We start from the raw sequence: 18,033 nt of genomic DNA, 5'->3' as shown, positions 1-18,033 counted from the left end.
CTCCTGACTCGGTTGCAGGGTACCGACAGGCTCGAAGGGCTGCAGCGGCTGCCGTGTCGGAGGCTAAGCAGCGGGTGTGGGAGAAGTTCGGAGAGGCCATGGAGAAGGACTTTCGGTCGGCACCAAAGTGTTTCTGGAAGACTATCCGGCACCTCAGGAGGGGGAAACGGGGAACCATCCAAGCTGTGTACAGTAAGACTCTGTTGACCTCAACTGAGGAGGTCGTCGGACGTTAGAAGGAACACTTTGAGGAACTCCTGAATCCGAATAACACGCCCTCTATGTTGGAGGCAGAGCTCGAGGTTGATGGTGTTTCGTCGTCAATTTCCCTGGTGGAGGTCACTGAGGTAGTCAAACATCTCCGCAGTGGCAAAGCCCCAGGGATTGATGAGATCCAGCCAGAAATGCTAAAGGCTCTGGGTGTTGAGGGGCTGTCACGGTTGACACGCTTATTCAACATCGCGTGGGAGTCGGGTACAGTGCCAAAGGAGTGGCAAACCGGGGTGGTGGTTCCCCTGTTCAAAAAGGGGGACCAGAGAGTGTGTGCCAATTACCGGGGTATCACACTTCTCAGCCTCCCTGGTAAAGTCTACTCCAAGGTGCTGGAAAGGAGGGTTCGGCCGATCGTCGAACCTCAGATTGAAGAGGAACAATGCGGTTTTCGCCCCGGACGTGGAACAACGGACCAGCTCTTCACTCTCGCAAGGATCCTGGAGGGGGCCTGGGAGTATGCCCATCCGGTCTACATGTGTTTTGTGGATCTGGAGAAGGCGTATGACCGGGTCCCCCGGGAGAAACTGTGGGAGTTGCTGCGGGAGTATGGGGTAAGGGGGTCTATCCTCAGGGCCATCCAATCTTTGTACTCCCAAAGCGAGAGCTGTGTTCGCGTCCTCGGCAGCCAGTCAGTTTCGTTCTCAGTGGGTGCTGGTCTTTGCCAGGGCTGCGCCTTGTCACCAATCCTGTTTGTGATATACATGGACAGGATATCGAGGCGTAGTCGTGGTGGGGAGGGGTTGCAGTTCGGTGGTCTGAGGATCTCGTCACTGCTTTTTGCAGATGATGTGGTCCTCTTTGGATCATCGGCATGTGACCTTCAGCACTCACTGGATCGGCTGGCGGCCGAGTGTGAAGCGGCTGGGATGAGGATCAGCACCGCTAAATCTGAGGCCATGACTCTTAGCAGGAAACCGGTGGATTGCTTACTCCGGGTAGGAAATGAGTCCTTAGCCCAAGTGAAGGAGTTCAAGTACCTCGGGGTCTTGTTCGCGAGTGAGGGTACTATGGAGCGTGAGATTGGCCGGAGAATCGGAGCAGCGGGGGCGGTATTGTGTTCGCTTTACCGCGCCGATCTTCATTCCTATCCTCACCTATGGTCATGAGGGCTGGGTGATGACCGAAAGGACGAGATCGCGGGTACAAGCGGCCGAGATGAGTTTTCTCAGAAGGGTGGCTGGCGTCTCCCTTAGGGATAGGGTGAGAAGCTCAGCCATCCGTGAGGAACTCGGATTAGAGCCGCTGCTCCTTTACTTAGAAAGGAGTCAGCTGAGGTGGTTCGGGCATCTGGTAAGGATGCCCACTGGGCGCCTTCCTTGGGAGGTGTTTCAGGAACGCCCAGTGGGGAGGAGGCCTCGGGGAAGACCCAGGACTAGGTGGAGAGATTATATCTCAACACTGGCCTGGGAACGCCTCGGGATCCCCCCGTCAGAGCTGGTCAATGTGGCCCGGGAAAGGGAAGTCTGGGGCCCCCGGCTTGAGCTGCTCCCCCCCGCGACCCGACCCAGGATAAGCGGATGACGATGAGGAAATGTTTTAGGTCTCCTGTTACAGTCCACGTAGTATCTGTCCCCGGCATTTTAAAAAGTGAACACGGGAAGCAGAATACTGCATTTGCAAAACCACATCCAGTTAGCCAAGCCTTCCTGTCATACCAGTTAAGAGAGAAGCTCCTCTGGTACGTTTTACCTTTCTCCTGTGTCTGCTGTGTTACATTCAGGCCGGGCTTCTCAGGTCCAAGTTCTTTAACGCAGAGTTTTTCCCCTAAAATTTTCCTTTCGAAGGGGTTTAGCAAGAGAGATTTTACAGAATTGATGGGTAGCTGAAGCCCTGTGTGTTCTTGTTCTTGTCTACTTGACGCCGCCATCTCGATTTCCCACACTTATTTCTGGTTGCTAGGATACTTAAAGCTTGGGGCGATATTTCGTCCTTCGTCACCCGCCTCTTCCGCCTCTCTTCCATGTCTGCTTCCCACTCCCATTGGTCCAGACGTCAGTCAATCTTATGTGTCCGTCACATAAGCCATGCACAAAGTATCATATATATTAAAGAATAACAACCCATTACGTTCGGATGAATGAGATAGTATTTTTTTTTATTAAACAATGAGTGAGACAACAAGAACGTGTGTGTGTGTGTGTGTGTGTGTGTGTGTGTGTGTGTGTGTGTGTGTGTGTGTGTGTGTGTGTGTGTGTGTGTGTGTGTGTGTGTGTGTGTGTGTGTGTGTGTGTGTGAGAGACAGAACAGATTCAACAATGGTCACAGCAGGTAGCACTATATACTTCGGGCAAACATTCACAACATATTATAATGTCGCTAACCTACTATACTTTATGCCATTACCACACTAATAATAGACCTGAGCAAATTCGTGGTTGAGGACCGAGAGAGAGGGAGGGAGGATCTTCGTTTAGTCATGAACTCGTGACGGTTGAGGAAAAGTTGTCACCCGTTCTGTGATGTTAAATGGTGTCCTCGGTAATTTTTTTTTTTTTACCAAGCCGGGATTCCAGAGCGTACACGGCGGGGACGTTGGCTTCCACCACTTCCACTTACATTTTTTAAGTCTAATCCTAATGCAGATTCAGTCTGCATTAGGTCAGTCATTTTCTTATTACTGAACTTCAAATAACTTTTCTAAACCCGTTTTTAACAGTATCTTTAAAGTACTTTACAAAAATCACTAAACGTTTTAACACTTTCGAAAACGTCAAGAAATGAGCCACGTGTGGTGTAATTACAATAAAACAAAAAGGTAGAGACGAGCGTGGTCTGTACTAGCTTAAAGCTACTTCAAACAGACTTCAGACTACTTGAGACTTCAAACGGCGCCGCCATTACAAATCTCTCGGCGAGCGTCGGCCCTTACTAGCTAAACACATAACCCACCTGAAACAAAGAGAAAAGAATGCTGACACGGGAGACGTGGCTTGTCTTTTCAAATCCTCATTAGTTATGAGGATCCCACGGGGATTCAGGCAAACCACAATATTACTGTGCCTCCTACTGGCAGGAAAGTGCACTTGCATTGTAAAAATGTAAAACTATAAAAGATATTGCTCATACAAAATAAGATCAATTTAGTAGGAAATAAAGTGTCGTAATAATATAAAATGGTGCAGTATATAAAAACGTAATATACACAAATGTGGGCACACATTAGTGGGCAACACACATTAGTGGGCATCACACCGGTAATGAAAGGTTCTAAAAGACGCCATACCCATGTAGCTAATTACTAAGGAATAAAATGTATACAAAATCTGTCTGACACGTTTTATGAAGAAAACGTTTCCAAAAAGCATCGTACATATGACCCACTTTGTTCTGCTCCATGTATCCAATGTTGACAACGTGACAAGACATGGATAAGCTACCAACATAAACATGAGGATCTAGGAAAGGAAATTAACTGTGTGTTTAAGTTCAGAAGGGTCAAACGTGTGGCTACACACAGCGCTACAAAAGTCGTCAATATTGAAAAAGAAAAATATATTTGTTGCACAGCTGAACGCTGTATCACATCGTGAGCTGGCTGTTCTCAATTCACACATTCCATCCAATCTAGCCTACATCAGGCATTCTGATCAAAAACTCATGCACTCCCCCCCACAATTATTCCAGAATTCAAGTAAAGCAAGAATGACCAAGTCTCTTTGTGTCAACAAGAGACTGACTTGCTGAGTTCTTCAAGGAAAGTGGTCAAATCCAAAGGATAGATTTTAAGAGACTTTATTTGGTATAAAGTATTTTTGGGAAAGGTAAAAACTGATACTACGGAGCAAAAGGAGGTTGAAGCGTATCTTAACACGTGTCGAGCGTCTCCTAGCTGATCAAAAACATTAACCCTGTATGTCTAATAGCTGCAAAGAAGATTCTGGAGACCTCTCCCCCGTGTTCGCAATGTTATCGTCTGGTCCGCAAGACCCGGAAGGAGTGGGAGGAGCCGGTGTGACGTATTACCCTTGGCTTCCTCCCTTGTCTGTGGTGCTGCCTTCTGTGGCTTAACTAATTATTGCAGCCTTCAGTAAGGTCTCGCTCCCCTTGTGGCTATGTATAGTATTTACGGCTTATATATTTGGTTCTGCTTCATAGGGTCTATGTGTGGGTTGCTTAGGTTCTTAAAATACGTAACAATCCCTCCTTGGTCATCTCAGATGACCATACAATAATATTTTAAATCATAAACACCATTTACCACACCGAAAACATAGTCAAAGTAGGATAAATCATCAACACCACCAACCGAGTGGGAACAACTCCATATTAGAGTAAAAACCACCACGGGTTACCATGACACTGTAACGGCATTCGCCCTGATGGGTCTCATAGGTAATACAAGTCATATTAACAATACAACAATGAACATATATCCTGGTTATCATACAATCATATGGTCAAACAGCACACAAACAAAAGTATCCATAGAAATCCTAAGCTAATACCTTTTGGTTATGTGCAACACAAGGTCATACAATTTTCAACATGTGCAAAAGTAAAGTACAAAATTAGTAGTCATAATAAAAATTTAAAAAATTCAAGATTATTGATAGGCTAGCATGGATTTGGGTGGTTCAGGTGATCTTCGTGTATTGGTGCGCTGTTGCATGTGGGTGGTTTTGGACGTTGTTATTATCGCAGCCATTGTTTCTTCTGTCGCCGTCGGGGCCTGTAATTCATGAACCCAAGACTCGTCCCTCCTTGTCAAGGGCTCAGCTCACAGAGAGGTTAGCTAACCCTCAGGTGGTATTTCATCCAAGTTCAACGGATTATATCTGATTCCTACGTAAGCATGAATGCCACCTGGCACTTCTGTAGCGCCCACTGCTGTGGTGATCAGCCGATTCAGTAGCCCTCGTGCGCAGGGAATACAACAGCAGCCGACAACAATTAACACGGCTACTGCCATTATTCCCGCGATGAGTACTGACTGGATCATGCCTTTCCACCTACCAAACAGGTTCTCCATCCATCCAGCTATTGGGTCAATAATACCGGAGTTCTCGGCCAACTCTAACTTGAGGGATTGCAGTCCGGCCAACGCCCTGGCCACGGACCCATCTGGAGCTGTGTTATTGGGGATAAAAGTACAACATGTTGTCCCTATCATCCTGCACACCCCTCCTCGTTCTGCTAATAACATATCTAAGGCTAGCCTATTCTGATAGGTCATCCGGGAGGTGGCATCCAATTGTTCGGACAGTCCTTTGACTGCCTCTTCTGTAAAATTAACAAACCTTTGTTGATTATAGTATATGTAATTTATCCAGTCAACATTTTTATTAATAGTAGACCACCAAAATAGAATTGTTTCAAATCCTGCCGCTATCTGATTCCAGGCTTTATGTTCGTTGGGGACCCCTCTGGGTACTCCTATTGCGTCTGTGTATATGTTTTTATCAAAACTACCCGGGACTGGTGCATACTCCCGTTTCCGACGGGTCAAATCCGGGAGACCACCGCCCGTGGATAATGTGAGATCCATCACAGTCTTGCTATTGGGTAAAATGAAGATGGGCATTATTAATTGTATGATTGCGCACGTTCCTGAGAATTCAAAAGGGAGAACTCCCCTGAGGATCTGTCCTCCACAGAACCACCATATATCACTCCGGGCATGGGTCATATTGGACAACAATTTTATCTCTCTAGTGGTGTTACAAGACTCAGGAGGAAATGATCCCACCTTTCTCCCTGTTCCCCTTCCTGTGATACAATGATAGTCCGGAGTTAAATTAACTTCAAATCTGGGGGGTATAGATCTAATCAGGGTCTGAGGATACATGTTATTTAGTTGGGATTTTATTGTAATTGAGCACCCTGGGATGTGACCGTCCACGAACAATTCCAATAGACAAACAAAACCTTGCGGTGAATTATGTAGGGTGATTCTAGCGGGGGCTGTGGTCAAGGAGGGGCGGCCGGCGGCACAGATAATGCAGTTGGTCTTGCCCTGGGCCCGGGCCGTGTAGTTTATCCATTTTAACCACATGTTCTGATCAAGCTCACCCGTCTTTACCTCCCAATATTCTTCGTGCGTCCCTTCGTTTGGGTGCACTACCGGGGGTGGTGAAAAATGTGGCGCTTCTAAGGAATCATACGTCCCTTTTGGTGGAAATTTATTGGGCCCGAATGCATATCCTGATAGATGGATAACTACTTTTAGGTCCTGCCCATAAGTATCCGCCCTTAACACTAGAAAAACCAGGCCTTTGTCTGTCTTATGAGATCTGTTTTCGGGAACGAGTAAATCTGCCCTTAACTTTAGGAATATCGACTCTCCCTTGACTGCTAGACCATTATTGGTCCAGATTTCCTTATAGCCATATACTCTTCTGGTAAGGGAGATTCCCTTTTGGATTTCCTTGTAGCTGGACCTCAGGGGATAATAGCCCTCCTTGTACCCAGGATGGGTAAGCCACGATGCCTGGGACCACGCATGGCAGGCATAACTTCTTATGTAGCTTCCGTCTGGTCTGGTACCTACGCACATGTACTTTTCTGCCTGGTAGACCCGGTCCATCCTGGTCCCACAGGGCAGCATCTCACAAAAATCCAGCTCAAAGATACTTTCTATCCCTCGACAGTACCTTAACGAGACCTGACCTGTTGTTGTTGGTTTGGGCGGTGGGTAGTTGGCGATGTTGTCTCCCGCTCCTTCTTGGAACAGGACTACCAGAAGGAATCCTACCAGATACCTTCCCAGGGGCACGCTTTGGCCCATCGTCTTGGAGTGGGGCGTGTTTGTCCTTGGCTTGGAGTGCAGCTAGGTCGGTCAGGGTCTCAGTCCACGATCTGCCGGGGTATCTGCTTTGCGGCACCGGCTCAGGTTGTGCCACTGGGCCCCACGTCGGTCTTCTACAGAAACAGAAAAGGGTGTGGCCAAGAGTACCTTGTATGGCCCCTCCCACCGGTCTTCTAGGTTCTTTCGATGGTGTTTTTTCACCCAGATCCACTCACCAGGTGTCACCGACGTTGGTGAAGGGTCCTCTGGATCGGACGGCTTCTGGTCTGTGATCTGGGAATACAACCTTAAAGAAGCTTGAGTTAGTGCTTGCAGGTACTCCTGCATTACTTCATCAAACCTGTCAGATGGGGGTCCTTTGGATGGTGGGCTGTATGGTCCTTGCATGGGACGTCCTGTGACTAATTCATGGGGGCTGAGAAGGTTGGTGTTAGAGGGAGAGGATCTTATGGCCATTAATGCCAATGGCAGAGCTGTCACCCAGGTCATCTTTTTTCCTGCTGTCTTTTCTTTAACTTTCCCTGTCAGCTGATTCACCTGCATGCGTCCTAAGGTTCGAGTTTCTACCTCCTCGGTGCTGTCCCTAGATTTCTCCAGTCTGTTGCTTCTGAGCATTTTTGCTAATTGATTCTTGATTGTCTGGTTTGCTTGCTCTACCAGGCCTTGCGATTGGGGGTGATATACTGAGCCGAATCTGTGTTTGAGTCCTATATATGTTTCCACCTCCTGAAGGTGGGCGTTGGCGAAGTGGGTACCATTATCTGAGCAGATAAGCTTTGGGTATCCCACGCAGGGAATGAGTTTCCTGTGTTAACCATTTGATGATGTTTCCCGTCCTCCTTTTTAACCGGAATTGCTTCTACCCATCTAGTGAACCTGTCGACGGCTACTAACATAAACCGTTTTCCGTCAACTCTGTTCTCTTGTCCCATATCTGTGAAATCAATGTAGATTTCTTGAAATGGGAGCTGGGGCACGGGGAATTGTCCTTTGGTTATCTTGAATCCCCGCCTGGTTGCAGGCTTGGCACGTTTGACAGTCCTGGACATACTGGTCGCACACAGCTTTGAGGGCTGGATGCCACCAGTATCTTTCAATCCTTTCCCAGGTCTTGGCCTTTCCTTCGTGTGCCAATTCATGCTCCTTCCTTAGGAGGAACAGCAGGGCCTTGGAGGAGACAACCGGCTTTCCAGTGGAGGAGTAGTATATTCCATCCGGGCTCTCTCTGTCCCCTTTTCCTCTCCACGCCGATTTCTCATAAGGTCCTGATCCTCCTTGCATTTCTTTGACCATCTGTTCATCTGAGTCCAGAGCTGTTTCTTCATTGACCATCATCTGGTGTACCACCGGGGTGTATCCTCCTTCTTTTAGATGTTCTACTGGGACGTATCCGGCTGCTTGATGGCTACTTCTCGAGGTAGTTGGGCTGTTTTGGCTAACAGCAAGATTAGGTCTGTGTGTTTTGCTTTGGTATTAGCACTGGTGATCATCTGTCTGTTTATCATTTGTTGTCCGTTTAGGTGGGCCAGCTCATATGCATAATTGGAATCGGTGTAGAGATTTAGCGTTCGCCCCTTGGCTATCCGTAGACCTTCACACATAGCATATAGTTCGGCTCTTTGTGCTGAAGCGGGCTGTTCTAATATGCCACTAGCCAGAGTGCTGCATATTCCTTGTTTGGTTTGTTCCACTACAGCCCATGAGGCCAGGTTTTCTCCATTGGCGGCTCTGTAGCAGCATCCATCGGTGTACAAGGTCATGTCCACTGGTTGAAGGGGTTCCGCTCTCAGTCCTGGTCGAATCTTCACTGCCTTCTTTATTTCTTCTGAGCATATGTGAGGTTCTCCATCGTTGGGTCCGGGCATGGTGTCCGTCATGTTGGCTCCTTGGGTGGTGAAGGTGACCATGGGATTCCCCAATATTCTCTGGAGTTTTGCGTTCCTGGTTGCTGTGGTGATTGTGTAGTCTGAACTATCCAGGTATGCTTTTACCCTGTGGATAGTGTGGACCACAACTGGGTGTGTCATTACTATGTAGGCCGTCTTGTCCAGGCTTTTGGCGATGGCGCATATAGCTTTTCCACACTCAGGGAGTCCTTTTTCTGGTGGTTCCAGAGCAGAGCTGTGGTAGGCTAGGACATTCCGTTGTCCTCGTTGTATCTGCCATAGGATTCCGTTGATCACACAGTCTCTTACTGACACATCCAGGTGAAAGGGTTCTTTGTAGTCTGGGGCGGCCAGGGCCGCGGCACTATACATGCTTTGTTTTAGCCTGGTGAATGCTTCTTCAGCTTCAGGGGTCCATTCCAAGGGGGCTTTTAGATTCCTGTGTCCTGCTTTGGTGATGAGTTGTCGCAGTGTAGTTGTTTCGCCGGTGTAATCAGGGATGTAGGTCCGGCTATATCCTGTCAGTCCTAGGAATGCTAGCATTTGTCGGACTGTGATTGGCTTTGGATAGGTTTTGATCGCGCTTCTGTGTCCTTTGCCGATCTCTCTTCTATTCCCTCCTATTACTTTCCGCAAGAAAGTAAACTCTTCTTTCACCAGTTGTAGTTTTGTTTTCTTGAGTTTGTATCCTTTTTGTGCTATTGTTTGCAGCAAGTTTTCAGTCGCCTGTAGGCAAGCTTCCTTTGTCTCAGCTGCCACGAGGAGGTCATCCACGTATTGTATCTGGACCGTGCCTGAAGGGAGATCCAGTCCTGCAAGGTCCTCCTTGAGGCAGGTGTTGAAGATGGTGGGGGTGCTTCGGAAACCTTGTGGCATCCTTCTGTACGTGTATTGTTGTTCTCTATATGTGAAAGCGAAGAATTGTCTTGACTCAGTGGCCAAAGGGATGCAGAAGAATGCATTGGCGAGATCCACCACCGTGAACCATCGATGTTCAGAGCTTACAGGATTTAGGGCCACGTATGGGTTAGGGACCTTCTCCGTGGGGGCTACGGTCCGAATGTTGATGGCCCTCAGGTCATGCACCATCCTCCAGGTTAGGCCATCGGCTTTTCTCACTGGCAGGATCGGTGTGTTCCATTCTGAGGTGGTCTTCTCCAGCACACCTGCTTCCAGCAGGCCCGTTATGGTGTCGTTGATTCCCTCCTTCGCATCCGGCTTTATCCTGTATTGATGTCGCCATTCCGGGCGATGAGGGTTCTTCACGTTCACCACAATGTTGTGCTGCGGGGTGTGTCCCACATCATACGGTCCATTTGCCCACACCGTCTCCTTAATGCGTGTAAGCATGGTGGTCACTTCTGGGTCTTCTGGGTCCCGTCAGTTCCTGCCAGTAGATGGTGGTGTCGTCATGAGCTTCTGGCTTCGGGTCGTCTATTAACATGGACATGTGTGCTTCATCTGGGGCGGGTTTGGCGGGGTGGTACAGGGTGACGCCTCCCAAGTTGCAGGCAAGAGTGATTTGTAGGGAACCCATTAGGTCCCTTCCTAATAGATTGATGGGGCATTTTGGGGCGTATAGGAATGAATGAATTCCTTTTTGTTCTAGTATGTCGAAGTTGAGTGGGGTTGTGAACGGTCGTTCAATGGGTTTCCCAGAGAATCCCATGGTTTTTAGAGAGCGGCGAGAGAGTGGGGGTGTTTTTCCCGCGAGACTTCCGATAGTTGATACGGATGCTCCCGAGTCCACTAGAAACGTGCATCTGTGTCCACCTACGTATGCGTCCACAGTAGGTAGTCCGAGGCCCAGTTCCGTTCTCGCCCGCTCGTCCTTACAATCATCCCTATTGTTGTAAGGTTAACATGGAGTTGCCCGTTGCGGGCAGAGCCTTGAGGCCAGTATTTTGATTTTGTTGTTGTGACGGGAACCTAGATTGGGCCATGTCGGAGTGGTACTTGGGGCAGTCCCTGATCCAGTGTCCCATTTGGTTGCAATGCATGCATGGATACTGACGTATCGTCCTTTCTCTTCCTCTTCCTTGTTGTTGTTTCTGAGTGTTGGGTTGTAGGGATGTCCCGATCCGATATTTGGATTGGATCGGCCGCCGATATTAGCAAAAAAATGCATATCAATATCGGATCGGCCTGCAAGGGAAAATCCCGATCCAGTTTGTTTTCAAAACTCCGGTCCGTGTTTTTGAGCGCACCAATGTAGGTAATCCATTCCAGTTTTTTTCAGCTTTTCCCCCCAAATCCGGTCCGCGTTGTTCAGCACACCTAGCGCACACCTAGTGACCTGTCCAGCATCCCACTTGTCTGTGCATGTCCCACTAAGGATTTAAAGTTATCGATAAAAATGTCAGCTGTGTGGGATTATTTTACCCTAAAAAACGAAAAAGACGAACAGGCGGAGTGCAATACTTGCCATAACAAAGTCAAGCGTGGTGGTAAAGCAGTAAGACATTTTAATACGACCAACCTTATCAAGCATTTAGCGAAATACCACCAAAAACAACATGAAGCGTTTCTAAAGAAAACCGAAGACAAGAAAAGGAAAGGTCCTACACAACCAACACTGGCAGAAACGTTTGCAAAGCGTGACAAACTGCCACAAAACAGTGCCAAAGCCCAGGGAATAACAAGAGTTATTGCCGAGGAAATAATACTGGATGAGGAGCCACTATCTCTCGTGAGTAAAGTCGGGTTTAGACGCACCATCGAACACCTTGAACCACGGTACAATATGCCCAGCCGCCATTACATCGTTGAGAAGACTATCCCCCAGATACACAAAGATGTTAAAGGTTACATTGCCAAACAAGTGGAGAGTGCAAATGCACTTAGTTTCACAACGGATATTTCGAGCTGTGATCACCGCCCTTTATCTTTATTGAGTTTAACTGCACACTGGATTGGGCCCGACTTCACCCCAAAGAGAGCTGTTTTGCATGCGCGTGAGTTCAGAGGCTCACACACAGCGAATGCAATCACAGACGCCATGCAAAATATGCTGTGTGCCTGGAAGATTGACAAAAATAAAGTCCATGTCATTTTAAGAGATAACGCGGCCAATATGAAAAAGGCCATGGATCAGCTTGGAGTGCCAAGCCTGGGATGTTTTGCGCACCTCTTACAGCTCGTTGTCCACCAGGGTCTATTGGCACAGCGAGCTGTAAGCAATGCCATCGCCAACGGGAGAAAAATTGTGACTCACTTCAAATACTCCCCCAAGGCCTACTCGGAACTCGAGGACGTCGAGGAAGAGTTGAACATTGAACCGAAGCGTCTGCAACAGGACGTACAAACCAGATGGAGTAGTACTAAGATGATGATCGACAGCCTACTACATGCTAAGCGGGCACTGCAGGCCTATGCATCGGATAGCAACAGCAATCTGCCAGCCACTATAACAGGCAACCAATGGTCGCTGCTGGAGAAAACGGCTACAGTTCTTAAACCCTTCCAAGAGCTGACAGCCGAGGTCAGTGCAGCCTCCGCCACAGCAGCCGATGTGATCCCCTCTGTCCGTGTCCTGACACGCTTTCTGGACACTGAGAGCGAAGCACACCAAGGGATTCAAACCATGAAGGCCACACTACTCGATGCCGTTCACAGACGTTTTTACCATGTGGAAATGGAACCCCTCTATGCCGTGGCAACACTGCTGGATCCACGCTACAAAGACAAGTAAGTGGTTTATAATTATTTGGGCATGTTTTAAGCTTTAGTATAATATTATTGAAAATATTTTACTGTACAGCGGGTATTCATTTCTTTGTCAGTACGTCAACATTCAACAACGATCCACTAGATCATTCTCATAGATAAGAAAAAAAAATAGAAAATGTGTGTTAATTGTTGTCATTGAACATGAACATGTGGAGACTAGGTGAAACAATATAAAATAATTGATACATCTTTATGACATTATATTCATATTTCTTCCAGGTTCTTCCCTAATGCAACCAACCTGGATCAGGCAAAGAAGGCACTAAAGGCAGTGGTGATGAAAATGGAACAAGAGCTGAAGAAGACCATGCCACCATCTGGAGAAGTGTCTGAGGCTGAGCCAGCAAGGCAAACACCAGGAATGGAGGCTGAAAGCTCAACCAGCAGCCTGGGCAGCTACTTCGACGAAATACTGGAGGAGAGCAGCACAGCAGTAGCAGGTCCGTCTGAGCAGGAGATCCCCCCAGGGGCACTGATTCAGTTGGAGAGCTACCTCAGCAAGGCTCCACTTGGACGTAAGAACAATCCTTTTCATTACTGGAGAGACAATCAGGCTCGACTACCCACCCTGGCAGCAACAGCAGCCAAGTTCCTCTGTGCTCCTTGCACGAGTGTTGAGAGTGAGAGGCTTTTTAGCGCAGTCTCACTTATCATTGATGAGCACAGGAGCAGGCTGACACCTGAGCATGTTGAAATGATCACCTTTGTGAAGAAGAATCTCCCCATCATGCTCAGACTGCAGCCAGGGCAAACAGTAGAAATTGAAGGGAGTGTGGTGATGGAGATGGAGCAGTAAAGTGTGAAGGAGATAGCAATACTGTAGAAGGCGTGACAGTTATTTGGGTTGTTATAGCCAATGCAGTGTGTGTGTGTGTGTGGTAATTTCACTATTTTCTACTCAGGTTTTGTGTGTGTTGCTTTTATATCTAATGTTATATTGTTTACAATATTGTTTGCACTGTTGGCTTTTTAAGCCTTGGTTTACACTCTTGTTGTTCAAGAGCAGAGCACTGATGCCAATTCAGTGTGTGTGTGGTAATTTGACTATTTTCTACTCAGGTTTTGTGTGTGTTGCTTTTATATATAATGTTATATTGTTTACAATATTGTTTACACTCTTGTTTTTCAAGAACAGAGCACTGATGCCAATTCAGTGTGTGTGTGGTAATTTGACTATTTATTATTTTGTCTATTTTGTATTGAACCCTGAATAAACAGGTCAGCTTCTCATTACCAACTATTGTGGATTATTCAAACTAACCTAACCCTTTTCAACATGAGTAGTACAACAAAATAAATAAATATCTTTAATCTTTAATACATGCTTGGATCGGCCGGTATCGGTATCGGCCGATGCTAAAAGCTACAATATCGGTATCGGATCGGAAGTGCAAAAAGCTGGATCGGGACATCCCTATTGGGTTGTAGCTGTTGCTGCTGCTGCTGCTGGGTTGAGTAGGGTTGGGGGTTGGGTTGTAGCTGCTGTTGCTGCTGCTGTTGCTGGGTTGAGTTTGGTTGAGGGTTGTTGTTGTTGGGTCGAGTAGGGTTGGGGGATTCCTTGTTGCTGTTGGGCTGAGTAGGGTTGGGGAATGCCTGACGACCGGACCTGTGAAGAAAGGGACAAAGGGTGGGGGGGGTTTACGATAGGATCTGTGGAGACAGTGACAAAAGGATGGGGAGGGGGGGTCTGACGACCGGACCTGTGGAGACAGGGACAAAGGGTGGGGAGGGGGGGGATCTGACGACGAGACCTGTGGAGACAGGGACAAAGGGTGGGGGGGATTTACGATAGGATCTGTGGAGACAGGGACAAAAGGTGGTGGGGAGGGTTTACGATAGGATCTGTGGAGACAGGGACAAAAGGGTTGGGGATATCAAATTAGTTTTTTAGGGGGTGGGAGAGAAAGAACAACACCCGCTTTAGGTATCTTGTTTCAGTTGTTCCAGTCCTACCGGACTGCGCACCAAAAGGTGTGTGAGAGAGAGAGAGAGAGAGAGAGAGAGAGAGAGAGAGAGAGAGAGAGAGAGAGAGAGAGAGAGAGAGAGAGAGAGGGGGAGAGGGGGAGAGAGAGAGGGGGGGAGAGGGGGGGGGGGAGAGAGAGAGAGAGAGAGAGAGAGAGAGAGAGAGAGAGAGGGGGAGAGAGGGAGGGAGAGGGGGGAGAGAGAGAGAGGGAGAGGGGGAGAGGGAGAGGGAGAGAGGATATCATCCCAGCCAAAGAGTATTGGCATTATTAGTATGGCAACTTGCCAAAACGAAAAAATAACTTCACACAGTGTGTCTTTTTCCAATGTATTTGTTATCATTCGTAGCGTTGATCAGCAGAGAAGTAGTTCGCTAAAGTAGTTGAAGTCACTTAGCAACCGAATACACAGGAGGAGGACTCCTTCTCCAGGTCGGGGAATAGGGTTTGCAGATACCCGTAGGCGCACTGAAAGGGAGAGAGGCCGGTGGATGAGCAGGTAAGGGTGTAATGCGCATACTCTACTGTTACGTCCCCCTGGTAACTCTTACCATGGAGGCGCTGTTTTCCCACTTGGGCAATTTGGCTCTTCCCTTTTTTCAGCAGGTGCACCTGATTTACCTGATTGGCCTATAAAAGGAGGAAGACATCCAGCCATTCGGTCTCTCGCTGCCTGGGTGACAGCAGCTGCTGTTGCCAAACCCTCTTCTTCTTTATTTAGGTTTTGTTGCACATTCTCACTAGTGATGGGCAAATGAAGCTTTTATGAAGCATCGAACCAGTTGAGCCAAATGTTTCGAAAATGGGTTCATTACTCGAAGCTTCAGTGACAGTGACCTCTGCTGGCGAAGTTCGAGGCTGCAGTGGATTCAACGTATCCCTGCTTTTTAAACGATTTGACGCACAAACACACAAACCCAAATACTTAATAGCATGATCTTTTCACGAATAAAGATTGATCTAAATACAGATGTCTAAATTGTTCTTAAAGGGATATGCCTAGCCTTCTGTCCACATAGGCTAACTGATGTAGGCTAGGATATAATTGAAACAGCATATAAAATCTTTCCACCCAGGAATGGGATTCGAACCCGGGTCCTCCACTCCACAGTCAGTGTGTTATCCCCTAGTCTACTCTAATCGATACCTTACGTTGATCTATTACATACATATCGTACTATGCACAACTCCCGTAAACGATTGTAGCATCGATTGTGTTTTCTTTTTTCATTAAATATTTAGGCGGTGACCAGCTGGCTTCGGACAAGGTTGGTTGGGTGTGCTTGAGTAACTCTAGGGGGTGATTATGTGGAATGGGGTTAGACACTCAAAGATTTGTATTGAGGTAGGCTGCCTTATGGATTGAGTCGGTTTCTTTTTTTTTGCTCAAAGCTTCTCCACCGAGCCGCGGACCAGTCAAGTGATTCATTCAGGCAACGAACCAGTTGCTGCTTCGGACGTCACATGTCACGTGTTTTTTTTTGCTCTGAAGCAAGCTTCGAAGCAGTGCTTCTTGGGAGTTGGTTTGAAGCACGTATCGAAGCTTCAGTGTCACACTGCCATCACTAATTCTCACTACACCAGTCCATAAGACACTACACATAGTTAAGCTGCCATCTACACTGATACTTGATTTCCTTGTTAGGGCTTATATTTTGAATATATATACACTGCATGTCTCCCTATTTGGTATGTCATGCTTGAGCCATGCGGTTGTAACCCTCATGAAATTAGGGCTACTAACCTCAGGTGTAGTTAAAGTTATTGCCTAAAGAGGGCGCACTAAGCGTGCCGTTCAAGGAAACCCCTTATTCCTCGCAAGATTTCCCATGAAACGTGTTGAAAGAAGCTCCTGGATTTCGGTATGAAATAACCAGTGTTGGGTATCGTTACTTTTGAAAGTAATCCGTTAGGTTACTTTGTTACTATCAATTAAAAGTAATCCGTTACGTTACTGCGTTACCTATAAATAAAAGAAACGCGTTAGAGTACTCGTGCGTTACCAACAATTAAAATGCGTTTGGGGTGCGTGCGTGTCCGCCTAGCGCAACAACAACACACATCCTCCTTTAGATGCACCAACAGTGCTGACTGTTTATGAATCAATCATGAACCTATAGCATAATGACAGGAAAGACAGTCATCATATTGCACGTTTTATTTAACAGGCATTCATCCTTTGATCATTTGAACAGCTTCCATGAATAACATACTCCGGTAACAGGCAGTTATTTTAACAGAATGTAGCTTACCGTATTGGCTGCGCACAAAAGAACAGTGCGTCACACATAGCTTATCCACTTTACAAGTGCAGGCGCCTAACAAAGTGCTTAACAGGTAGGCACGCAACCTTTTAGAATTGGAAATTTAACTCAATTTAACCGTATGCGTTGCACAAAAGAACAGTGCATGGCACTAAAAAAACAACCATCTTGCCGCGGTACAAACACACGTAGCTTACACACACAGGTGCGCGCGCACACACAAACAGAGAGAGAGAGAGAGATGCAAGGAGCAGGGCAGCAGCATCTGACTAAATGCAGAAAACCCGGGAGTTTACTTTCCTTATCGAGGGAAATTCTTAAAGTAACGGAGTAACGAGTGGTTATTTTGGAAATTAACGAGTTACTGATTACTGAATTCGCAAAACTAACGCGTTAGGTTACTCGTTACTGAAAAAAACGAATAAGAGTACTCTAACGCGTTAGTTCTAACGCGTTACCCCCAACACTGGAAATAACAGATAAAACACTCAAAATATTATCATAGTTTACATGCAATTATACTAATAAGGTTAATTTCCAACTAGATGTCCAACTTGAGAGTGTCAACTGAAGTGATTGCAATAGAATATCTGATACGGGAAACTCCGGTGAGTGAACACGAGTTGGCTAGTCACTAATATAATCATAGTGAACTTGGGAGAGAACTAATACTGCTTATAAGTTGCTGTTTGAAAGATTACCTTTTTAAAACCAATCATAATAATTGATTGGTTATAATATAGTAATTCTCAATGTTTCAAACAAACTTTAGTAGCCTGTTATCATAGTTAGCACCATGTTTAATGTCATAGAGGGAAAGAGTAAATGTTAACCCCCACGCTGGTGCTTATTGTATCGTTGAGGTTACAGCTAACGTTTTGACTGACTGGCGCAGCCTGCGAGTCGAGTCGGCGTTGCGTTTTGGAACGTTACAAGATTTGGAATGTTATATGATGCGTGGCACTAAGTTGTTTACGGTTCAGCCACGCAGCTTACGTTAGTAGCGGATAGCAATGGTTTACTATGGTTTATTTAATAGCCCATGCAATTTTAAATGAAGTTCAAGTTGCACTAAATTATTGTCATGTGTAAGTCAAGTATATCGAAGTGATAAAGTAATCATAAGTAAGTTAAGTTATCATAACATTACTGGAAAAGGATGTGTGAAAACAGAT

General features: G+C 46.7%; 1 protein-coding gene across 1 annotated transcript; it reads left to right on the top strand.

The window, feature by feature from the left end:
* Positions 1-4,915: 4,915 nt before the first annotated feature.
* On the top strand, positions 4,916-14,040 carry LOC115556308 (zinc finger BED domain-containing protein 4-like). Its single transcript, XM_030373497.1, has 2 exons — positions 4,916-12,591; positions 12,853-14,040. The coding sequence occupies exons 1-2, from the start codon at positions 11,261-11,263 to the stop codon at positions 13,427-13,429; spliced, it is 1,908 nt and encodes a 635-aa protein (XP_030229357.1). The 5' UTR covers positions 4,916-11,260; the 3' UTR covers positions 13,430-14,040.
* Positions 14,041-18,033: the final 3,993 nt, after the last annotated feature.

Source organism: Gadus morhua, chromosome 12, assembly GCF_902167405.1.
Source record: "Gadus morhua chromosome 12, gadMor3.0, whole genome shotgun sequence".
NCBI lineage: Eukaryota > Metazoa > Chordata > Actinopteri > Gadiformes > Gadidae > Gadus > Gadus morhua.
This window is presented reverse-complemented; position numbering and strand designations above follow the sequence as displayed.